The 13,561-nt window shown below is 54.1% G+C and overlaps 3 protein-coding genes across 3 annotated transcripts; 1 reads left to right on the forward strand and 2 right to left on the reverse strand.

The window, feature by feature from the left end:
• Window positions 1-662: 662 nt before the first annotated feature.
• LRP88_11955 (chitin synthase-domain-containing protein) lies at window positions 663-6,132 on the forward strand (the record flags this gene model as incomplete). The annotated part of the gene is made up of 4 exons (XM_083248363.1): window positions 663-928; window positions 982-2,656; window positions 2,711-4,707; window positions 4,761-6,132. The coding sequence occupies 4 exons, from the start codon at window positions 663-665 to the stop codon at window positions 6,130-6,132; spliced, it is 5,310 nt and encodes a 1,769-aa protein (XP_083095793.1).
• Window positions 6,133-6,949: 817 nt separating this feature from the next.
• On the reverse strand, window positions 6,950-8,454 carry LRP88_11956 (branched-chain alpha-ketoacid dehydrogenase; the record flags this gene model as incomplete). The annotated part of the gene is made up of 2 exons (XM_083248364.1): window positions 6,950-8,150; window positions 8,216-8,454. The coding sequence occupies 2 exons, from the start codon at window positions 8,452-8,454 to the stop codon at window positions 6,950-6,952; spliced, it is 1,440 nt and encodes a 479-aa protein (XP_083095794.1).
• Window positions 8,455-9,054: 600 nt separating this feature from the next.
• On the reverse strand, window positions 9,055-9,465 carry LRP88_11957 (uncharacterized protein; the record flags this gene model as incomplete). The annotated part of the gene is made up of 4 exons (XM_083248365.1): window positions 9,055-9,145; window positions 9,219-9,287; window positions 9,347-9,387; window positions 9,451-9,465. The coding sequence occupies 4 exons, from the start codon at window positions 9,463-9,465 to the stop codon at window positions 9,055-9,057; spliced, it is 216 nt and encodes a 71-aa protein (XP_083095795.1).
• Between the last annotated feature and the right edge of the window lie 4,096 nt (window positions 9,466-13,561).

Raw genomic sequence — 13,561 nt, forward strand, 5'->3', positions numbered from 1 at the left:
CCATCACGGATGGGCCGTTGGCCCTGAATTTCTGCGCACATGGCCCGCCCGGTCGGCCGTACACAGTGCGCCTTGTCAGCCGCCAGTGTCAGCGTATCCATTCTCGGCCTCGCCCTTCTGCTGGGGCACGCTACGACCACGCTACCTACGCCTGCTACCTCCTCCTCGCCAGACCAAGACCCCATCGCTTCTTCAACTTCTTGGAAAGCGTTCGTCTTGAGCGTTGTTCTGCATTTTTTCCATTGCTTTCACTACAGCTTCATTGACCAGCCTCACTCGCTCTGGCTGAGTCCTCTCAATCGTTAATATCGTCATTCCCCAGATCTTCCCCTCAACTTCGCAGCCACTAAGGCCGTGATACTTGCTCGACTTGGAAAAGGAGGGCCGCGTTGCCCAGCGACCAAACCTTCTTGTCACGACTTTGCCGACTTCGTTACAGCCGCTCAGCCGCATCGTCTGCAGCCGACCGTTGTCCCGTCCGTTCGCTATTCTCCCGCTACCGTCTGTCGCTTTCATTGTTCCCTTGGACACCCTTCTACACCAAGTCTCCCTCGTCTTACTGAGCATCGGTGCCTCTATCCGAAAACCGTTCTTGTCCAACATAATCATCGCGACGTGCCGCTTCCTGTGATCGTCCCGTGAGGACATCACTGTCATCAACCATGGCGAACCGAATGTCCATGTACTCGATGGCATCAGAGGCCCTGGGTGGTGCTCAACCCACCCAGGTGTCCACCACAACTCTCCTGAATGCCATCCACAATATCTACCTGTCCTCTCAGCCTCATCAACTCGATGCCAGCACCAGCCTCGTCGTCAACACCTGGCTTACTGCTGCTCAAGTTGGTCCTACTGTTGATGCTTCCCTCGCTGCTCGTGCTTGGGAGCACGCCCGACGACGAGCCGAAGATGGTTGTGTGATTCTGGGGTACGTTGAACATGCCGGCTTGGCTTTTCGTTCACTTGGCTAACATGTTGCAGTTCACTTCACCCATCAACCCCCTCTCTCCTCGTGCCATTTCTCAACACATTTCCCTTCGCGATTCCCTCGTCTGTTCATAAGTCCCTGGAAGCTGTCCGGCCGTTCCTTCGATGCGTGACGCCCAACAACCCCTCGGCCGCGAGGCAGATCGCCCTCGGTGTCACCCTCACCCTCAACCTCACAGGAAATGTTACCGGTGCCACACTAGCACTTTCCCAGGGCGGCATCGACACCAAGAAGGGTCTGCTTAACATTCCCGCCGAGGCTGGCTACCGAGCCTTCGATGTGTTCTACTATCTCCTCACCTCAGCTTCCACTCCTGCGGAGCGAGAGTTCCTTGGCCTCAAGTCGGCGTCCGCTTACGCTCTACTGGCTCGATCTGGCACCTATGATCCACCATCCTATCTTCTGACTGCTGATGACGCTGCCTCTGCGGATGATTTCCGTCAGGCTCTTAAGGAGATTGGTATTAAGGGATCAGCCCATCGTAACTTCATTTCCACGCTCGCCGGTCTCCTGAAGCTCGGCAACACTCTCGACTACGCTGCCGATTCGGATGACTTGGAGGAGATTTGCGAAGATGTGAGCGGACTGCTTGGAATGGAGCCCGAGGTTCTCCTGCATCAGCTCAGCACTGAGGACAGGCAAACTCTGGTCGGCGGCCTTTACGAGGCTCTCGTTGACTGGGTTATTTCCAAGGCCAACAGCGCCATTTCAGCTCAGATGCTCCGTATCCGAGACGGCGACGAGTCCGTTGACGGCCGCGGTGTCCGTACCCCTAACTCCAACGAGGATACCGGCGACACCGTTTCCATCTCCGTCATTGAGGTGCCTGATCCTGCTCTCGGTAAGGCGTTGGCTATGCGCACCATCTTTGATGATACTCTCGGAATCAATGCCGAGATGATCGAGGATGGTGTTGAGGTTCACTCGGCAGGATCCTCCGTCGTTCGGGAAATGCAGCAGGCTGTCGCCGAGGTCGCACCTGATTTGGGTATCATGACCGGTCCCCAGGGCCGTGACCGACAGCATGAGCTTGAGAAGCGGGAAGTGATCCTGGAGAAGGTTGCCTATGCTTCAGAAGATGATGGTTTCTTGAAGAAGCTGCTCTTCCCCATCCCGGGTGAGGGTATCAACTTGGGCCGGGCTGGACGTTTCGATCTGCCCGCCGTGCTGAGCTCTAGCCGTGCTTGGTACCACCTTTCACTCCACCCCACTGATGACTCCCCGGCCAACCTGGCTGCTCTACCCGCCATCACATCCGCCTGGTCAGCTGGCACAGTTTCACGACAGCTCCGTTCTTGGAGACTTCCAGAGTGGGCCAACCGTCGCAACCGCAACCTCGACTACACAGCCGACTTTGATGTCGACGAGTTTGTCCAGCGTTACAGTGCTCTGGGATGCAAGGATGGCAAGGACGGCATCGAGACGTGGATGATGGAGCGGGGATGGAGCAATGGCGAAATCTTCATCGGAAAGGAGCGCGTTTGGGTCCGTGAGGGCCCGTGGTGGGAGGCTGAGAACATGCTCGATATCAAGCCCGCACACAGTCTGCAGAGCATCGGCCAGAACCCGTTCAACACTGGCTTCGATACCGGCTACTCGAACAACGGCAGCGGATTCTTCCCTGCCCCTGCCATGGACAACAGCATCAATGGAAGCAACGACCATCTTGTGCACAATCGCAACTTCAGCCAGGGCAACATGAGCCAGGTCACTGTTGGTCAGAACCCTCATCTGAACCCGAACCTGGCCCCCAACCCCAACCCCAACCCCAACCTGAATCCCAACTCTGCACCTTCCATTGCCCCATCACGAAACATCACCGCCGGTGACTACGGTCTCGGTACCAAGGGTGACACCTACAAGGGTCAGGTCTATTACAACGAAGACGGCGAGTTCACGGGCATGCTGGACCCTGAACTGGCCAAGGATAAGAAGATTGAGACCAAGGAGCTGCCCTTTGGTCGACGTGCTTGGGTCACATTTGTCTGGGCCCTCACTTTCTGGATTCCTTCCCCGCTCCTCACGTACATCGGTCGTATGAGGCGACCTGATGTCCGGATGGCTTGGCGTGAGAAGCTTGTCCTGTGTTTCCTGATTGCAATTCTCAACGGTATCATCGTTTTCTGGATCATTGGCTTTGGTAGACTTCTGTGCCCGAACAACGACAAGGCGTGGACCGCCTCGGAACTTGCCAACCACAGTGGCAAGAAGGACTTTTGGGTTGCTGTTTATGGCAAGGTTTACGACATTAGCGACTTTTGGCGCCAGCAGCACAGTGACACTGACATTGATACCACGGAGACCAACATGATGCCCCTTGCTGGACTGGTGATGGATGGTTACTTCCCACTACCCCTGAACATCGCTTGCCAGGGACTGGGAATCACCAAGACCCTCAAGCTCCTCTCCAACGAGACCATCGACGACCGCACTGCTATCCACACCTCCGGATACTTCCAACCCGATCCCACCAGCAAGCTTCATGATGAAAAATGGTACTGGAACACCTTCGAGCCCAGCATCAAGGAATACTACCACGGCCAGCTTGTCTGGAAGGAGAAGAAGATCAAGAATGAGGGTGAAAACAACCAGAAGCCATGGGCCAAGTACGGCAACGAGCTCTACGATCTTACGGATTACTTCCATACCCTCGACTTGATGGACGACAACTCTCTGTATACCTTCCTGAACAAGGATGTGTCAGACCTCTGGAAGAACAACCCTGGCAAGAACATCAAGGCTGACCTGGACGCTCTGATTGAAAACTCGACTGGCAACAAGACTGAGCACGCCCACATCGTCAACAGCTGGGCCTGCATCCAGAGAATTGGCTTTAAGGGTGTGACCGATTTCCGTGACACACCCAGGTGCCAAGTCAACAACTACCTGCTTTTGGCCTTTGCCGCCATCATCTGTTCCGTCATCGCCGTCAAGTTCATCTCAGCCCTTCAGTTCGGCTCTAAGCGACGTCCCTCCCCTCAGGACAAATTCGTTATTTGCCAGGTCCCTGCCTATACCGAAGGTGAAGACTCACTTCGAAAGGCTCTCGACTCGTTGACTGCCCTTCAGTATGACAACAAGCGCAAGCTCATCTGTGTCATCTGTGATGGTGTCATTGTCGGTCAGGGTAACGACCGTCCCACCCCCAAGATCGTCCTGGACATCCTCGGTGTTGACCCCAAGGTCGACCCTCCTGCGCTTCCCTTCAAGTCGGTCGGTACCGCTAGCGAACAGCTCAACTACGGCAAGGTCTACTCGGGTCTGTACGAGTATGAGGGCAATGTCGTCCCTTATCTGGTCGTCGTCAAGGTTGGCAAGGAGTCTGAACAGTCCAAGGCCAAGCCTGGCAACCGTGGCAAGCGTGATTCTCAGATTCTTCTCATGAGCTTCCTCAACCGCGTCCATCACCGCGCTCCTATGTCTCCCCTCGAGCTTGAGATGTTTCACCAGATCAACAACATCATCGGCGTGGATCCTGAACTGTACGAGTATCTTCTGATGGTTGATGCCGATACCTGCGTCAGTGAGGACTCCCTCAACCGTCTCGTCTCCGCCTGTGCCCACAACGCCAAGATTGCCGGTATTTGCGGTGAGACCAGTCTCGAAAACGATGAGAAGACGTGGTGGACCATGATCCAAGTTTACGAATACTACATCTCCCATCACCTTGCCAAGGCCTTCGAGTCTCTGTTTGGCAGCGTTACTTGTTTGCCCGGATGGTATGTCAATTATGTCCCCGATTCCAATGTTCCATTCACTAACCCATCTCCAGTTTCACCATGTATCGACTCAGGACTGCGGACAAGGGCAAGCCTTTGATCATCTCTGACGCTATCATCAAGGACTACAGTGTTTGCGACGTGGATACCCTTCACAAGAAGAACCTTCTGGCTCTTGGTGAGGATCGTTATCTTACGACCCTGATGACCAAGCACTTCCCCACCATGGCCTACAAGTTCATTCCTGATGCCCAGTGTATGACTGCAGCCCCCGAGTCTTGGAGCGTTCTGTTGTCGCAGCGTCGACGATGGATCAACTCGACCATCCACAACCTCATCGAGCTGATCCAGCTTAAGGAGCTCTGTGGTTTCTGTTGCTTCAGCATGCGTTTCGTTGTTGTCGTTGATCTCTTCGGTACCATCACTCTTCCCTCCATGTGTGCCTACATCGGCTACCTCATCTACACGCTTGCGACCAAGACGGGTCCAATCCCGTATATCTCGCTCGCCATGATTGCGGCTGTGTATGGTCTTCAGGCCCTCATCTTCATCCTCAAGAGACAGTGGCAGCACATCGGATGGATGATCATCTACTTGCTCGCTTTCCCCGTCTTCTCTCTCATTCTCCCCATCTACTCCTTCTGGAACCAGGACAACTTCTCGTGGGGTAACACCCGTATCGTCATCGGAGAGAAGGGTAACAAACAGGTTATTGCTGTCGACGAAGAAGGTTTCGACCCTCGCTCCATTCCTCTGCAGCGATGGGACGACTACGCCCTTGCCAACAACCTTCCCGGCCGTCGTGGCGGCTACCAGGAGAAGAATGACTACTCTTTCGGAGATCAGTATGAGATGGATGAGATCAAGTCTGTCTACTCTGCTGGACCCCAGGGCTCTGTCCTGACTGGCATGCCTGGCGGCAACCCTTACCAGCCTCCTCAGTCCCCTGCCTTCGGCCACGGCCGGACATCAACCATGGGTTACCAGGACTCCCCCATGCAGAACCGCCAGTCCATGATGTCCATGGGCACGGGCATCCATGACATGCGCAGCCAGTCGCCGTACCAAGACTTCCCCGGACAGCGACCCAGCGTGAACAACCTCCGAGGCCAGGCTAACCTCTCGCCTGCCATGGGTGGTCACAGCCGCTCGGGCACTGCTCTCGGCTTCAACCGTGGTACTCCTTCTCCCATGCCTGATGCCATGCGATCACAGTCGTCGTTCGACTTCCAACAAGGCCATTCTGGACCCAACGACATGGCCATTGTTGAGTCGATTCGCTCTGTCCTGGCTGAGGTCGACCTCGACACGGTGACCAAGAAGCAGGTCAGGGCCCTCGTGGAACAGCGTCTCCAGACAGAGCTGGTTGGCGAGCGCCGCACATTCATGGATCGCCAGATCGATCACGAGTTGGAGAACATGTGATTTGAATGACTTGAATTGGAAAGAAAGGAATTTTTGGAAAGATGTCTTTTTATTTACTTGTTCTAATACTGGCACATACATACCTTTGGCTGGGTGTCTATACAGCGCCTCGCAGCAAGCGCTTCTACTCATTTCTTGAATAGATTTGCTGGCGACAAATCGGTGGGAGGGGGGAAAGAAGAGATAGGAAAGGGCTTTTTGGGTGTTTTTCCAAAAATGAAAGTGAGAAGAAGAATCTCTCGGCGGCGTTATATCGTGTTCTCTTTTTTTATCTACCTTGGGCAGAACGGGAGTCATTCCTTGGAAAGAAGTCTTTATACTTTGCAACTTTTCTTGTAAACATCCATGATCCGTCCCAGTCTCTTTTTTTTTAATGGCATCAACGGCAGGACTTGGGCTGGCTGGGACTCGGAGGAGAATGCCCTCGCTTCAATATTCTTAATGCTATCTACTCTGCTTAACATTGTTTCCTTCCTGTTGTTATTGGTGTTGTTAGTGCGCGGTCTTGCTTTGGTGAGTGGATGATGATATCAGTCAAGCGAACACACTCCTTATAGATAGTATCGATTACCTGTCAACTATCTAGATATTCCTAGTCTTGTTGTTCATTCGCTGTTTGGTTATCCTATTGATCTTGTCATGCGCTCTTTAATTTAATCCTCTCATTACCTCGCTGTCTCGTAACATGTAGACACAGTCATTGCTGTCTCCATAGATCATCCAATGCCATCTCATACCCTGACTTCCTCGTTCGGTCAACAGTCGGGTCTTGTGAGCCCACAGATATAGAAGGTCCTTCAAGCCAACGTGGGGTCTCCTATTTGCCATCCAGGTTTCCTACACCTTTGAGTCGAAGGTACACGTCGGTGCCCCAGCCATATAGACTCTGCACCGCGATGCCACCACCAAAGTACTCTGCGTAGGCCCTGCTCAAGGGCAACCCATAGCCTAGGCCTGCAATGGAGCTTCCACCTGTGCTGGCGGCGGAGATGGCACTCAGCCCGTCGTTACCGCTGCTAGAGCCTGGGACGTTGTCTGGGTCATCGGTGAAGGTGGTGAAGGAGTAGGACCAGATGCTGGGCGCCACGTCTGGTGGGATGCCGCCACCACGATCGCGGATACGGATCGTCACGCCGGGTGCGTTGTCATCAAGAGGCGCTATAGCTCCGCTGCGGAAAGCACTGCGATCATCGTCCTCCGAGGGACGGAGGACAACAGGAGCGGGCTCCTTGGCTGGGGGGCTTGACGACGATGGTGGGGGGTTCTGGTGGTTCGCGGGTTCAGGGGCAATAGTGACAATTACAGGCTCCTTGGATTTGCTCTCGACAGTAGCGCGGAAGGCGTTCTTGAGGAGCTCGGTGACGATGTACTCAAGATGCATAGGGACAAAGGCGAATGTGGTGTCTGGCTCGCCGTCTATATACAACAGGGGCCGGACGCCATATCGAAGCTCGCAAATGTCGGCGACGAAGCCCGCGCATGACTCGACGATTTGAGCAGGCCGAAGAGCGGTATCAATAACGCCAATGTAGGACGGATGCTCAGGGCAGGGCGTGGGGCTGGCCGATGGGTTGAAATGCGACTGCGAGCTAAAGTGCAGGGCGATGTGCTGCTCGGCGATGAGACGAGTGCCAATTCGAGCGCGCAGATGATGCTCGAGGAACCGAGTCACCTCTTCGGGGGATATATAACGACGACACTCGAGGAAGCCCTTTGCTAGGATGGGGATGGTATCTGTGTGTGTTGCCACGAGCTCGGCAAGGACGTTTGTGAAGCGGACTTCATCCTCAGTTGTCGATATGGGATGGCCCTCGCGTGTGGCATGCCAGTAGGGGAGTAGGATGGATAGTGAATGGACGTAGTTATTGTAGATGCGCGAGATGTTTGGGTTCGCGACGACGATGTATGGGAGGTTGCGGAGGGCCTGGATGCGGTGGGCGAGGCGCACGGGGAGGAGGGAGAGGGCGAAGTTTGCAGACGAGAGAAGGGAATCGGCGGCGAGGGGAGGACGTCCATGTCTAAGGTATGTCAGTATTGAAATCGAAATCATAGTGGTAGATATGAGCCTCGAGGCCACACATACCTCACAAGATCAGCAAGGCTAAGCGGATGTTGATGCTGCCGAGCCAAGGTCGCAATCTCGTCATCCGAAACCTGCTGTGTATGGATGCATCTCCGAGTCGGCAGGCTCGCAAGGCCAGAACCTCGCTGCAGTTGTCTATATGCCCTCCATTGAGATAGATGCTGCCGTTGCCAAGGGCCGTGAGCTGCTGCTGGGGACCGGGACCAGGATTGAAGCCTCTGGGTGACGCGACGGGTCATTGACCTGGCGTGGGATGCTGCATTCATCGCGGCATTCTGGGCGGGGATGTAGCCCTCTTTATGCACTCTTGTGTATAAGATAATTGAACTCGATGTGTGTGTATGTGTGAATGTGTCAAATGTCGATCGGTAGTTGGGACTGGGATGAATGACTCTTGTCGTCCGGGGAAGGTGCGGAGCGTTAGCGCGCTTGCGGCCGGCTTATTGACGGGAACGGGATGCTGCGGGGGTTATTCTAGGCTATCCAAGGGCCGCGGGGCCGTGACAATACGTCACCTACCGGCCCGGTCCCCCACTTCCGCCGAGGGGCATCGCCATGTCGAGATATCAAGGTGCTTGATGGCATCTGTCGCGAGGGTATTTGGTTAGGAGTAGTAGCTTGGATTTGACTACAAGCAGTGGGTGGTGGGCTTCGTTGTTGGTTCATCAACGCAATGCCGCAGATCACTGCAACAGTGTCTCATCATGGTAGACAGCATCAACGTCCTCATAACGGTGTTCATTGATATTGTGCTTCTATCGAGACGCCAGCAGGCAGCAGATCTCTGTGAATTCTAAACACATCGACCGTCTATCTAGTATATCGCCGTTTCCCTGCATCTACTGCGTCCTCACTTCCTGGTCAGCCTCGACGGCCTTAACGTGCTCATGGCTCTCTAGGGTTTGGACGGCATCGCTGGGGTATTCGACTCTGCGCACAGTTTGTCAGAGTTCGGAATCATCAAGAGACATGGCAGCTCGGATTCCTTCCAGTGGGAACTTACGCGAAGCCCTTGATGAGGGAGTACTCGTGGGTGATCTTGCCGCCCTGGTCCTTGGCGTGCTGCTTGGCTCTATTCGGGGATCCTCTGTCAGTTCACTTCCAGACATATATCATGATCGTAGTACGCACGACTCGACCTGCTCGGGGCTGGCGTCGTCCTTGCAAGTGACCTGGGGAGGAGATATCAGCTTGGCGTTCTCGTGCAGCTGCAGTGGTTCCAGAGGCTAGCTCACAATGTAGGTAGGCATGGTGATGTGGTTTTGTTGATGGATATTGAGGTTGTCTTGGTGGTGTTGGTGATTCTTTCGGGATCTCGTAGTTGTATATGCAGCTTCAGAGTTGACGATGTTGCGGTTGCGGATGCTGCCCAGTATTATATCCACAAACCGCAGTCGGCCTGAGGCGTGACCGTGACCCATTCTAACTCAAACTGCCTGCCAGCACTGGCTTACTTCAGATTGTTCCGCAAGCAGCCACGCGCAGGCCTACGTAGCTCGCCTGGGAAATCCACTTTCTTTCATGCCCAAGTCAACGAATACCAATGAATACCCTCCTTTCCAGCTGCCCCTTCTGGATCGTGCCAGTCAAGATGGCAGTCCTGGAATGCTATAGGGTAACTCTTGCTTCATGCCTCGTGGCTCTGTGAGGCCATGACGCAATCTGCCGGCGACGGCCAGGTTTTCAAGGGGTTAAAAGTGCCGCCAGTAAAGCCTGTGACGCAGGATTAGCCGTGAAACATGTGGTAGTCGATGACGTGGTTGTGAGATTTGAGACGACGAAGACTGTTGTTGTGCTGCATCTTGATATAGGTCCAGAGCATGTGCCATCTCGTAGGCTAGTTATCCGGCTCTGGGCGAAAGGACACGGGCTGCTCTGTCAAGAAAAAGCACTGGAGAGAACTGATGCTGATATACCCCTCCAATGCCATGCATATCACCAAGTGTCAAGGCGATGAAAGCGGGGAGAGCGGCAAGTCTAGACCTTCAAACACCCCGTAGACTGAGAAAACCCCTGAGCTTTGCACACTGCCGAGACCATCAGACGCACATCTAAGTGTCAAATGGGTAACAACTGGGCCCATCAACCACGCTGCTCAGATAGAAGTCCATCATCAAGGTGGCCGAAGTGCAGGGTAGGCAAAAGCCCAAATGATGTGATGCTGAACCCCTCCTGATTGTGATGATCCCCCACCTCTAGCCTCAGAGAGTACGTACCGCTCGCTCTGAGGGCTCCGGTCCGCACTCCGTCATATCGTCGGACGCTAAGGAAGAGAGGGAGAGAGGGTCGTGACGTCGGTCGTGGGCAACGGAAGCATGGCAAACGCACGCCAGAGTGCCCTGTAATAAGCTTATCCAGCACAACCTTGGCAGACTGCTTGGCCAACTTGGACTTGAATATTGGGGAGGTGACGGTAGGTACTGTACCTATTGTTATCAAACCAAGCTCGGTGCGCGGAAAGTCACCTAACAGGGACTGCCACCAACACTGTGCAGACCTTGTCCCTATCATTGTCCTCCAGATTTTGGGACAGGTACAGCTGCACAAAGGTCCCCGGCGTGACGTTGTAAGTGACTTGCTTGTTGGAGAATGCACACTCGGGACGCCACGCCACGACTGGGGGTTGCGGCACAGTCCCGTCGCGTTGCCCTTGTTCGTATTCGTATCCGGTCTCGACAATCGAAGTTTTGCATGTCCCACCGCGGTCCGTCCATCATGAGCTGGGATTCAGAGCAAAGACCACACCCACTTGGTTAGTCATCTGAAAAGCGGTCAAGTTCCATTGGCCGTGCAAGTCTCGATTGTCCAATTATGACCCGTAGTTGGGCGATACTCTTCCAAGGAGAGAAACCTCCAAGCCCCGAGGCTGCCGATGTGGAAAACATGTTGAGGAGCAATAACAACAAAATCATTCTAAAGGCGTCGAAAAGTGGTCCCGGCCATGTGGTTCATTTCCCAATCCGGATGGCAAAGCGGTGATATGCCTCAGATACAGATACTCGTTTGTGATCCAAAGGGTCTGCTCTTGTTGTAATACGTGGAAGCGTATTCGCAGGTTCAACTCGGAATACACCACTCAGGGTTTTGTATCCTAGAAAGAAACAACTGAGGCCGGCCAGCATAATGCCGGGATATTTCCAGCCGACCGAATACGTCGTATTCCCGGGTGCTTGGCGTCGCACCGACGATACCTGCCGTTCCTCGCATGTGGGGCTCCGTGGATTGGTTCTTGACGAGATGGAGCTCTCCAATCTGAGCAATCGAGCTAGGGTAGGTCCCTGGAGATGAATCTTTGCCATCCATCAGTCTCTGACTGGCAGTGCCCCTGGCTTTGTGAGCTTGAATCCCCCAGATGCACCAATAGGATAACAGCCTTCTGTCGGATGGTGCTTCTTGGAGTGGGCGGGAGTGAACACAATGAAGTCTGGGATTTCACAAAGCCGATGCCAAGTGAGGCTAGCTTGCAGCGCCGCCTTTGTGCATTTCCCTGATCGACCAGGCCATGACAACCGCTATTGAGTCTCCATGACACCTCGATAGAGCGTAGTGTTGTTCATGATGAGTCGTGTGAGCCATCGCAAGCTCAAGAATGCAGAAAGGAATGTCCCCTTCCCACATGCCGACAATGGGTATTCATCGCCTCATCCAATGGCTTCTCTATGATTTTCATGTCTGAAAACACAAGAGGTCCGTTCCCTGGTCCATGAATAGACCACCTCCCCGCATCAGCAGGGACATGCTGGTATAAGCACAGTCGAGACCCTTCAAGGTTTGTCAAGATGAATACATCCATCAGCCTCATGTGCATTGACTACGACTTTGTTGACGGGGCTGGGCGATTCGAACGGCCGGTCAGATGATGCCATTGAGAAAGGATCAAGCTGACCTGGTAAAGTGAGTCGGTCGTGGAGACATGGACCTTGCACTTGTGCCATGTGTGATATGGGTTGCTGAGTTGTCCGAGTGGGTAGGCGGGTTGGATAGGAACTGTTTCAGGCAATGTCACGGCCGTCTTGACCTTTGATGTCGGCGCTTGACAGCTGACAAAATGCAGATGGGATGGATGGTGCCAGTCCCAAGCCACCCATTGACAAGCTTGTCGGATACTGCCGGGGAGTTTGTTGAGTGCCGTGCGTCAGGGGGACAAGCAGGCAGAGGGCACAGCCGTCTATAAGAAACGTACGATGCAGAAAAGATTCGGGGTTTCCAACACGGCGAGGATGCCCGTCCCGAGAGGAAGGGAAGAGACCCGCTCAGATCTGTAACGAAGCGGATTTAACGGACAAGAGGCTCGAGGCGAGGCGGTGGGCGTCAAGCGGAAAGGGAGTGCAGGAGAAGCGGGTAAGGCATAGGGCTGCTCCGCCAGTACGGATACGATAATTGCGAGTTGCTGGCTGGCGTATTGTAAACAATTGGTGCCGAGAGCAAGGTGAAGAGTTGTTGAAGGACAACTCTAGGGGTGGTCACAAGGTCTGCTAAAAGCGGCGACGACATAGATGGGAAGGTGTGAGATGCGGAAAGCGCAAAGCGGCCCCCCCTTCTTTCTTCCCTTCCTGTCGCCGGCCGGTGTACCATACCGCGTACCGCACCGCAAAGTGGCCTGCTTTTCCAGGTCCCGGAGAGCGACGCACCCGGCCGACGACATCACACCCAGACACGGCCACTGAATCCCAATTAAACATCGGAGACTAAACCGCGATAGGAATGCGCGCGGTGGGGATGATGAGCGAGTGAAAGCAAAATTGGCACCACATGGAATTGTAATGAGAAGCCCAGCAAGCAAATTGATTGACATGGGGAGCTCGCCAAATTGCGAGGTGCCGGTCACCATCTCGGAGCTGGTAGATCACATCAGATCAGTCTCGGCTTGACGGGAAACGGCACTGAATAGGATCAATTACCTAGTAGAAGAACATGGTTACTCAATTGATGCCCCAGAAAGCTGCAACAGCTTGGTTGAATAGCTGCAAGCCCTGTGCCAAACAGCCCAGTTGAGCGCGTCTCGCTTCTGTGAGGGTGTGTGGCTTTCCGACCTCCCCACCATTCTCAACCATCCAGGTCCACCTCCAGATCCATCTCACGCCCCCCGGTCAACCACTTTGGTCAGAGAAGTCACGACAGACGTCAATGAAAACAATGTAGACGGGCGATAGTTCTTTTCTTTCTTGCACCAGCAACCTAAATATCTGCCATTGAATTCAAAAACAAAACACTGCACCTATACGGGCATCATCATATTCCCCGAGCCCGCCGAAATCCTACACCTTGCATCCATTTATTCTCCGCTCCTAGCTGCACACACGGATTCACACCTCACACCTCACCTCGCTCACACCCTGGGACCTT

Source organism: Fusarium phalaenopsidis, assembly GCF_050370095.1.
Source record: "Fusarium phalaenopsidis strain FUZ10S chromosome Unknown contig_32316, whole genome shotgun sequence".
Taxonomy (NCBI): domain Eukaryota; kingdom Fungi; phylum Ascomycota; class Sordariomycetes; order Hypocreales; family Nectriaceae; genus Fusarium; species Fusarium phalaenopsidis.